Consider the following 10,589-nt stretch of genomic DNA (forward strand, 5'->3'; position numbering starts at 1 on the left):
TTAAGGCAGTCTGTACTGCCGTTCCGATGCTGAGCCCAGCGCCGGCCTTCCGGCTGTCCCTGTTTCCGTCCCGGTTTATGCCAACGCGGGGGGCCTATAAAACTGTTCTATAGAACAGTTTTAGAGCATCTAAACACCGTACAGCCGTCCTCTTCATTATGCTGTGTAGTTTTAGGCCTAATCCATTAGGTTCCCTCTTTAGGGGGGCGTAAGCGTTAGAGGGCACGTGGAGGTATTATGTCTGTGATAGTATTTTAATACTGCGCTGCGGTAGCGGCATGGTAGGGCCGCTGGCTGCCGAGTGAAATAGAGGCGACTGGACAGTCTAATGCTGGGTCAGCTTTAGGATGCGATTTGGGAGCACGGGTGGAGGGCTTATGGGGCCGTTGGTAACAATGGGGCGTTGAGCAAGGGGGGAACTTGTCAGGTGCAGTTTGGTGGGGTGTCAGCTCCGGAGGAATTCGCAAAGTGCCTTCTTCCGCCTTTTATGTCTCTGGGACTCTCAAGCACTCCCGTTCGTAATCCGCGCCAGCTGCATGACTTCAACACTGGATGCTAATAACAATGTAGCTTGTGGGCCGCTAGCACGTGCTCTAGCGAGGCCCCGTGTTTTACATTCTTGCTATGCCAGGCGTCGGAAGTGAGATCAGTAAAAGCAAGAAGAACTCGTTCCCACAAGTATTTGGCCTGGTTAAACACACACAAAGAACAGCCGGCGCCCTACCAGCGACCTACAGGCTCCGGCCGCAACCCACGAGGCCCTACACGTAACAAATGTCGAACTCCCAGGTCAGGGGACGACGTCTAAACCTGGGATTTACGATATCAGCACAACGAAACTGACCAGCAAGATATACGACATATTAATAACTAGGCTTGTAAGCAATGCGCCGATGCAGCCTTATCTCCTCGCGCCTGTATTGCATTGTGGATTGTGGGGTGATCCGAGCCCGAACTAATCACGTGCTTCCTCCTGCCATCTGAAGTATGATTGGCGCCAAACCGCTCGGAACACGAACGTGAAATGCAGGCCCTGCAATACGCCCGAAGCTCTTTCCATGCTGCAGTGCCGCAATGCGTGGATTCGAAACTTCGGCCACCTCTCCTCGCAATAAAAAACGCAACAAGCGTTATAGAACCGCAAGCCCGGCTAAACACACCAAAAGGCAAAAAGGTCCAAGTAAAAATTTGAAAAACCACGCGTAAGCGTAAACTGCAAGCAGTTGGATATGAAGTAACACGCGCAGCGCCATGCAGCATTGTCCTGTTAGGGCGACTACCTACACACAGCCTTGCATGCATGAAACATAAATCGTATGGCAAACGGATCCTGCCCTAAAATCTAGGTCTCCTAAACGCTTCGGACAGCAAGAACATGTTCTACAATCAAGCTAAAGCACAGCATAGCCCGTCTACGGCTGAGGCTACAGAGCGCGCCATGACTTTGCCAGGGCGCAGACCATACACTGCGCTTAGATACTACGCCACACGACCTTGGGGTATCTGAACACAATCCTAACTGCATGCAACAAAGGAAGCACCCTCAGTTCAGCTGCAGGTAACCTACGGAAATTGTCCTGGGGACATGCTTTTGCATGTGGGCTTAACTGCACGGAAGCCATGTCAACAGCATCAGCCCCTCCCGTGCAGCCCCAACTAAGCGTTGCAAATATCGCTAAATGTCAAGGTTATGAATTGTCAATCCCCAGCTCTCGGGCATGACGGGCAACAGCTAATAGCGTGCCATTGCCCGTGCTGCCACATCAGCAACGGCGATGATGTCATGACTCCAGGACGTTTTTGAAACCATAAATTTAACGGCACACGCACACCTGGGGAGATGTGTGTGGCAGCAAGGCTAACACCATGGTGGCCGTGGTGGCACAGGGCCAGGGTACTTGTCACCCCCAAAGCGTTGCAAGCAAGGAGGCTGATCCGCGTCAAAAGCCTCCTCCTACCTCAGCACACGTGTCCTTGCCACAAACACGGTTCCCAAACGACATATTTACACAAACGACATGATTTGCGCCTGCTCGGCGCCAGCAGTAAGCCGCGTGGACATGCAGTTGCCACAAAATCCATTAGCCCCAGCGGTTCCCTACAGCACCCCCAAGCCCCAAGCCCTCGATCCTTTTTTAACGTAAAGCACCACACATCAACCGGCGGGCCGCTGACGGCCGACCAAATCAAATGTCCGAAGTCCCGAAACTAAGGGCCGCTACTGTCCCCGCTGCCAAAGGCGTGTCTGCACCGTTGGCACTGGCACTGGCTGGACCAGCGCTCCTTGCAGCCGACGGCGTGCCGCTCCCCATTGACACAAAGCCCGACTTGGCCGACAGCCCCGCCGCCGCCATCATCACCTCCACGGGTGCTGCCGGCACAGACTTCTTCGATGTCTTGCGTGTTTGCACGTTGTCGATTTGTCGCAGCATGGAGTCCAGGTCGATCTCGGTGAGACTGGAGAGCTGCTCCTGGAGTAGAGCCATCATCTCGTCCTTGCGCCGCACCTCATCGCGCAGCTTGGCGTGCTCGGCCTTGAGCGCCTGGTAATCGGTAAGCAGCTTGGTGGTCATCTGGGTATTGGTGTCGGACATCAACCCCTGGGAAAGAACCTCGGTACGCAGCTGCAAGAGGGAGGTAAGGGCGACAGAGAGAAGGGCAAGGAACAGCGTGGGTGCAGGGTTTGGTTCGATGGATGGCCGCTGTCCCTAAAGCAAACGAGTAGCGGGGCCCTGCGAAATGAAAAAGCAGTAACGAAAGTAACGAAACCACAATCAATAGAACCCAGGTAGAGGACAACGTAAGGACTCCAGCCGAGCCCGTTCAACATTCCCCGACCACCATAACTCTCATGCCCTTCGCCTTCCTTCCCTTCTTCTGAGCCCTACACCGATGCCACCAGAGCTTATTCCAACCAACCAGCAGGACAGCTCGTCCATGCGAGTCACGCCTTCGCCTACAGCAGCCCTAGTTGGCAAACTCTTTTCCGCGCCGCATCCATCCCAACCTGGCGGCCCCAGGAGACACTTCTCCTTTTTTGGGTTCCCTTCACCACACCTTGGCCTGCTCCACTTGCAGGTCCGCGTTGGCGCTGACCAGTTCCACCGCCCGCATCTGCGCCTCCTTCAGCTGCTGTTGCAGCTTGGCTACCTCCGCCTGGGCTTCATCCTCACGACTGCGCAACGCAGCGCGTTCCTGGCAGGGGTCAAAAGCGCGAGAGCATAGCGGGTGCGATGAGATGTTAGATGTTGAATTACGATGCCTGGTTGCTACAAGCCCGAACTTCAAGTTAAATGGACCAGACACTGTCTGCATTAGGAAGTGGGATATTGTGCCCACAATATCCCAAGATGCACCGCCTTCTCGTTATACAATTGCGGCCGCTCCGCCTGCTTTCCCTGCAGGCGCTGCTTTCCCCCATAGTACGCTGACGCGCAGACAGGTATATTCCTGTCATGACGGTTACACCTCATTTTAAGTTGCATGCTGACTGAAGTTACGAAAGCCCGCGGATCCGAACCCCAGGCTCCCGGGTCCCACAACTCGCCACCCACCAGCTCCAGCCCCGTGATCTCCAGCTTCAGCTCCTCTACACGGTTGCGAGCCGCCTCCAGATCGTTCTGTGTGGTGCACAGTTGGGCGCTGAGCTTGTCCTTCGACGCCTACGTCCAGAGGGTCCCGTGACAGGGCGGGTGTAACAGTACTATCGTGCAATACACACAACCAGAAGGCCTTGCGGGGCATGCGAACCCACTCCATCCAGGCCAGCACATACACACACAGAATGATGGAACTACAATGTAAGGGACCGCGCGGGGCAAGCCCACCCTCCTCAGCAGCAATGGATTGGGTCTTGCCGGCAGACACTTTCCGATGTACATGTAACGCAATGCAGCAGGTACAGGGTGGTCAGTAACATGTTGTTGAACACCATGGCACAAAACAGCGACCGTGGACTGACAGCCGCGCGCACTAAAGCCCTGCAGCAGAGCTGATTCGTGCCTGCGTGATTTCCAGCTCGCTGATCCTGCTTTCTGCAGCCGCCAGGGCTGCCGTGAGTTCTTCCACCAGGGCCTTGAGCCTCTCGTTATCCGTCTCCACTGCTTCCTCCTCCTCCGCGTGACGCACGATAGTGCGCTCCAGCTCCTTGCGCAGGTCAGAAGCCTCACTACGCGCCGCCGCCAGCTCTTCCGCCAGAACCTTCGCACCCAAAGCCTCCAGCCGAACAAGGTCGTCCTCTCCCCCGCCGCCGGAGCGCCCAGCCGGCCGCAATACATCCTCGATCCTTTCATTGTCCTCCTTTTGCGTCAAGTCAGCGTCTGCTGCCGCCGCCGCCGTCGCGGCTTCGGCCGCAGCCGATGCCGCCATAGTCGCTGCCGTAACGGCTTCCAAAAGGTTCGCCTCCAGCTCCTGTACCTGCGTTTCCAACCGGCTGCGCTCAGCGGCAACTTGCTCCAGCTGCTCTAGTAGCACCTGTCGCTCTGCCGTCATGCTTTGGCGGGCCAGGTTGGCGTCCTCCAGCTCCGCTTTACACTCCGCCAGGCGCTCAGACAGGTCACAGCGCGACTCTTTGACGGAGGCCAGCTCTGCCAGTGCCGTTGCGAGATGGTTCTGCGCTTCCTGCACCTGCTGGCGCAGGGCCGGGAGCTCTGCTGCAGCCTGTTCGGCAGCATCAAGCTTGGCCATCTGGGCTGCGAGCTCGGCTTTGAGGGTCTCGGCCTGCTGTCGGTTGGCGACAGCTGCCTTTTCGGCCATATCAGCGGCAGCGGCGACGGTTGAGGAGGCGGCCTCTTGCGCGATAGCTGCGGCGCGCTCCTCCGCCTCCGCGATGGCCTTGGACTGGTCCGCAAGGACCTTGGCGAGCTGGTCGCGAGCGCTGGCAGCATCCTCCCGTGCATGAGACGCATCGCTGGAAGCCACCGCTGCGTCCTCACGGGCGGCGGCTAACTCCCGGGTGAGGGCCTCCTGGACGGCCTGAATCTCCCGAAGCTGTTTCTCGTATTCTGCTATTTGGGTTTGTGCTGCAGCGGCAGCGGTTTGGGCTTGGTCCGCTGACCGTGCTACAACGCGCCCCTCCTCAAGCTGCCGTTTCGCGTCGATGGCTTCGTCTAGAGCAGTCTGGAGCTTTTTAGATGTCTCTGCAGCTTCTCGTTCCTTTGCTTGCAGCGCCGATGACAGCTCCTGGACCTGCTGCCGTAGCACGTTCGTGCTGCGCACTAAGTCATCGGAAGCTGCCCGTTGGACTTGAGCTTGCCGTGCAGCTGTCTCTTCATGTCGCCTCTTGAGGTCCGCTATCTCTCTGTCCTTCGCAGACAAATGTGCTATCGCCTGATCGAGTTGCACCCTGAGCTGCTTCTCACCTGATGATGGGCCAAAACATCCGAGAGGCATGGTGCTCTTTCCTAGGTGAGGCTCTTCCCAAATATCAACTGTTTCCCGGAGCCTATGCGGCGCCTAGTGCTTATTATAACGTATAGCGACGTGGTCAAGGTTTGGCCCACAGCCTCTTTCGCTCCTATCAACGATATTACATCAAAAGAACAAGGAATAAGCGAAATTGTGCCGTTGACGTGCAGTACGGAGCTCGTACATTATTCGGGCAGTTTGCTGCTTGGGTGCCAAACGCAGAGGTCACTACTGGTATTGTCTACAAGCTATTTGTGTTTCATTTAGGGTAGTAACATCAGAGTTGGAGCTTAGATGTAACTGCGATAGTGTTAAAACAAGCGAAAGTTGAAGTTTTCCTTAAGTGTGCGATACCCTCGGGCATTCCTGCTATACCTTTTGCCATATCTTGCGCATTGCCTTGCGGGCTGAGGCGGGACTTTGATAGCTCTCGAGTTCAGCCGACGCAATGGTGAGTGCAGCCGCCGGGTCAGGCTGGCGGACTGCCTTAACGGAGTGCTGACGGCGGCTCCCCCACTGCATGAAGGCGACATTTGTTCTGTATGAGTCGGCGGTGGGGTATGGCATCTTTGAAATCACTGAGTTCGACGAGATTGGGCAGGCTGTCGACAAGGTGCAGGAGGCGATCAGGTATGCCGAGAGCAGGCCTGCGTTCCTTGTAAACATGTTTGTACTATACATTCACCTGGTCACTTCATGGGGCTTCGCAGCGACTTGGCCCGCTTTGGACGCATCGTCAAGCTTGTCGCGTTTAAGCCTTTCCCTTCCGCAGCGGACTCTCTAGAGCAAATAAATGCCATATCTGAGGCGCAGCTCACCGATGAGCTGAAGGCTTTTCTGGAGCTTAATATGCCCAAGGTGGGGCTCTTGTCGGCACGCCGCCGGCGAGGACGCTACCAGGCAGAAGTGTACTAAGCATTCTATACTTCTTATGAACAGGTGAAAGAGGGTAAGAAGGCAAAATTCAAGCTCGGGGTTTTTGAGCCAAAGCTCGGCAGCGTTATCCAGGAGACAACCAACATCCCGTGCATCAGCAATGATGTTGTCGGCGAGGTCATTCGCGGTATCCGTGCCAATATTTCCCGCTTCATCTCGGTATCGGACGCCGATATGAAGCGCGCGCAACTGGGTCTGGCGCACTCCTACTCGCGTGCGAAGGTCAAGTTCAACGTGAACAAGGTGGACAACATGATCATTCAGGCCATCGCGCTCCTGGACACGCTCGACAAGGACATCAACACCTTCGTCATGCGTGTGCGGGAGTGGTATTCGTGGCATTTCCCAGAGCTCGTAAAAATTATCAACGACAACTACCAGTATGCGCGACTGGCGCTGGTTATTAAGGACAAGTCCACGCTGACTGAGGAGCAGTTGCCTGCTATGAGTGAGATCGTGGGCGAGGAGTCGAAGGCGAAAGAGGTCAGCACTGGAGCCTGGGTGTGGGGGTATGTACGGCAGCAGCGCTGCACTTTACAAGTGATGTATGAGGTGCAAAGAGTGTGGGCAGTTATCGTTATGGCATGGTCTGCCATATCCGCTTGCATGTCCTTTGCCTCACACCTGCGCTATGCATCGGGTTGCGGAGGTTCCTCCCGGGGTCCCGGGGTGTAGTGTGTAATTTGGGCTGTTCTGGCTTCCGTTTGGCCGCCCTCGTTGCCTGTCATCCAATTCTCATCCACCTTCCGTGTTTTTATCTCGCGGTGCAGATACTCGATGCGGCACGATCATCTATGGGGCAGGACATTTCGCCTATCGACCTTCTCAACATTGAGGTGTTTGCGCAGCGGGTCATTAAGCTGGCTGAGTACCGCCAGAAGCTGCACACCTACTTGCTGGATAAGATGCACGCAGTGGCACCGAACTTGTCGGCACTAATTGGTGAGGTGGTGGGTGCGCGCCTCATCAGCCATGCGGGCAGTCTCACGAACCTTGCCAAGTACCCAGCCTCGACGGTGCAAATCCTGGGAGCCGAGAAGGCGCTGTTCAGGTGCGTGCTGGGCCGCGGGAGCGATTGTGGCACGGCCGGGATGGCCGTTGTTTGCAGCTGCTCTGTCCACCACCCCGTACCTGCTGACTTCAGGGTATAGCGAAATGGGCTATGGGAAATATGCCATGACGTGGTGTCCTGGGTCAGCGGCATATAGAGCTTGTTCTAGAAGCATCCATTGTGGCTTTGATGGGCTCGGTGGGGTATAAGAGTCTATTGTTGTGTTTCCTTCACTTCGGCGTCGATTGCTTTTGCAATGTCGTAACAGCCGGCCCAAAGTGCTGAGCAGAGATGGGTTTTCTCGCATGCCACTTAAACCGCACACCGCACTGCCAGTTGTGCGGAGCGGCTGGGCAACTCCCTCAACAGTCCTCTAGTCCTGCACGGCCCTGGCTCGAGGAAGACAATAGTTATCCAACCATTCTGAGAGGACTTTGGTCGGTACCTCTTTCGGATGAATGTCCAATATCATCTTTCGGGACTGAGAGCCAGGGTGTAGACCAGCACGGCAGGGCGCAAATTGTCCTGCGCATGACCCGTACCAGGGGAAGGTTGTCGTCACTTTCAGATGCGGACTTGCACAAAGACTTTCAGTGCGACAGGAACAAATGCCGCGACCTGTATTCCTTTGGTGATTTTCCAGGGCGCTTAAGACGCGAGGCAACACGCCCAAGTACGGCCTCATATTCCACTCTTCCTTCATTGGGCGCGCCAAGCAGCGCAATAAGGGCCGCATTTCCCGCTACCTAGCGAACAAGTGCTCGATCGCCTCGCGCATTGACTGCTTCATGGATGCGGCTACCAATGTGTTCGGCGAGAAAATGCGGGAGCAGGTGCGGAGCTTCAGTATGGGGTATAGCCGAACTGGCTGGGAGCGCGTATAATATAATAGTAAGGCCGGGGTGAAGAAGGGCGTCCATTGGTTGGGAAAGCTTAGGATGGACGACGCGGGGTTTCGCTACGTGCCATGAGCAATCGCCTTTCCGCTCTAACGTTTGTGCTGTGCACGGCAGGTAGAGGAGCGACTGCGCTTCTACGAGGAGGGCGTGGCGCCGCGTAAGAACGCAAACGTCATGGGTGAGGCCATGGAGGTGCTGAAGACGCAGCTGGCGACGGAGGAGGAGGATGGGGCGGAGAAGAAGAAGAAGAAGGACAAGGTGAGCGGCGTTTGGTATCTTTTTGAGGACGGCCGTTTGCCCGTGCCATCGCTTGCCACGTGCGTCTTTTGGAGGTGCTGATCGGTCGATCTCGGTGTGCTTGATGAAGCTCCATCTGCTTGCGCGGGTAGCATGGAACTAAGGGTTTATGTCGGGGCAATTCCGCTCTCAAGACACCTTGCGTGGCCTTGCAGAAGGAGAAGCGGAAACGGGAGGCTTCGGAGCCTGCTGAGGACGTCCCCGCGGAGGACGGGGTGAAGGAGGAGAAAAAGAAGAAGAAAAAGAAGTCGGTAGCCGAGGCGGAGCCCGCAGTGGAGGACAGCGGAAAGAAAAAGAAGAAGAAGGTCAAGGAGTGATGGTGTACCTGCTGCGCTTCACGTGTATCCCTACATACAGTGACATATGAATTAACTGAACGACTTCTTGGACGCACGACGGAGGGGGTTTTCGCGTCAACTCGTTTGGGCGCTGTGAAGGAATCCCCCGCGCACAGCACTTCACCATGCAACGCGCCTCCCAACGTAACTCCTTACTCGCAGTCGTGTGTTGACCCCGGGGTAGAAGGGTAGTTGTGAATCGCGTTTCTTTGTCTTCAGATGTAGGTATGTTTGGGGTAGTGGGTTTCCGTGGCTTTAGGGGGCTGGACGGGGGCTTCGTAGGTTCAGGGGAGGTGTGGACAGTCGCAGGCATGTGCTGGTTCTCAAAGTCGTTTGGGACTGAAGTCTCGGTGGGTGGACCTCAGTTTGCTGACCACGCATGTCCAACTTTCGGCATGCTTTTGCAATATCCACAAATGGTCAGGCTTGGTACGGAGGTTTAGGCGAGGGGAGGCCTATTTCTTTGGCTTTGTTGACCGCTGCCTCTTACCGATGTAACAAGTTGACAACGCTGACGTTAGATGCGGGATCATGGATGTTGAGGGGTTGACCATTAAAAGATGGTACGGTATGTGCTACACTTCGCATGGAACTTATAGTCGCCGATCATCATAAGGATGTGCAAAATAAAGGCAGCAAGTGCCGCGCCCGTTTACTATATCGGCTGGTTTGCAGCGATGTTCGTAGCGACGGCGGCAGGGGGGTGATTAATTTTCTTCTACCCCGTGATTAGAAAGGTCAAGGACAGGGGCCCGGACCAACACCCCCTGCCGTACAGGGCCATGCAGTTGTAAATTTCGTCAAATCGCTTCGGAAGACCACCGTTCGACTTTTTTCCAATGACTACTAAACAGTACATGCTGAATAGCATTCCACAAGGACTCATGGGGGATGCATGGGCTCTCACGTTGCCTGCTCTGAAGAGCATCAATACCTGCCTTGAACAGTTGTTACCTGCACACTTTCTCGCATGCGCTGGGCGCATGGTTACGTTGCTTAGGGAGTCTCAAGTCCATTCGGTACGTCATCCATCGCTTGCCCGTGCATGTAGCACTCCCCCTTTATTTACACCCTTTGCCATGGCCACCTGGCTGCCTCTACCTCGCCAGCTAGTGTGTCGTCCGAACCCGATCTCCTGCTTACACCTTGCTTCCTTCCCCTGCCCCCTCTGCATTTGGTGGCCCTGGCCCCTTTACCTGCTGCACCCTTGCCGCTTTGGCTGCCCCCTGATCCACCTCAGCTATTAAACTGGAGCCTCCATCAGCACGATAACAACGCCAATGCGTAGAGGAGGGAAAATGTTAAAACTTGCATCGAAAACCAACCTTTCTTGCAATATATGATTGCCAAGCGTCCTTGGTTCAGGAGCTGAGTGGTACCTGTTATGACGCGGAAGCGTCTGCGTTTGTGCTTTTCGGAGGCTATCGTAGGTACGTAGCTCTAAGCCTCTTAGGGATGTTGCTATTAATTGTCGGTGTGTCCATCCCCTCCGCCCGCCTTGCATTGCGTATTATTGCCCCGGAAGTTGTACAGCGTGTAAAGGAAAATGGATTCGGAGAATCAAACTCGGGTGGAAAGCACACATCCTCAGCTCCACGTGCACATGAGACGTACATCCATGCCAATACTCGCCATCTTCCATTACTGAAGACTAATCGCTCG

The 10,589-nt window shown here is 55.5% G+C and overlaps 2 protein-coding genes across 2 annotated transcripts; one reads left to right on the forward strand and one right to left on the reverse strand.

Annotated features, from left to right (window-relative positions):
• Positions 1-2,186: 2,186 nt before the first annotated feature.
• Positions 2,187-5,360, reverse strand: VOLCADRAFT_94152 (uncharacterized protein; the record flags this gene model as incomplete). Its single annotated transcript, XM_002953448.1, has 4 exons — positions 2,187-2,471; positions 3,058-3,195; positions 3,555-3,662; positions 4,069-5,360. Coding segments are annotated over 4 exons (1,821 nt in total), but the record flags the coding sequence as incomplete, so codon positions are not given.
• Positions 5,361-5,646: 286 nt separating this feature from the next.
• Positions 5,647-9,767, forward strand: VOLCADRAFT_105910 (uncharacterized protein). The gene is made up of 8 exons (XM_002953350.1): positions 5,647-5,857; positions 5,933-6,036; positions 6,117-6,264; positions 6,346-6,825; positions 7,113-7,393; positions 8,037-8,226; positions 8,407-8,550; positions 8,745-9,767. Exons 1-8 carry the CDS (start codon positions 5,855-5,857, stop codon positions 8,904-8,906), a joined length of 1,512 nt encoding a protein of 503 aa, XP_002953396.1. The 5' UTR covers positions 5,647-5,854; the 3' UTR covers positions 8,907-9,767.
• The last annotated feature ends 822 nt before the right edge of the window (positions 9,768-10,589 follow it).

The sequence above is a fragment of the Volvox carteri genome (genome assembly GCF_000143455.1).
Source record: "Volvox carteri f. nagariensis unplaced genomic scaffold VOLCAscaffold_36, whole genome shotgun sequence".
Taxonomy (NCBI): Eukaryota; Viridiplantae; Chlorophyta; class Chlorophyceae; order Chlamydomonadales; family Volvocaceae; genus Volvox; species Volvox carteri.

Bases quoted from the DNA above. Each gene is read 5' to 3' on its own strand.
- VOLCADRAFT_105910 (XM_002953350.1), top strand. The intron at 6,037-6,116 runs GTATGCCGAGAG...GGGGCTTCGCAG, and splicing joins AAGGTGCAGGAGGCGATCAG to CGACTTGGCCCGCTTTGGAC. The intron at 6,826-7,112 runs GTCAGCACTGGA...CTCGCGGTGCAG, and splicing joins AGGAGTCGAAGGCGAAAGAG to ATACTCGATGCGGCACGATC.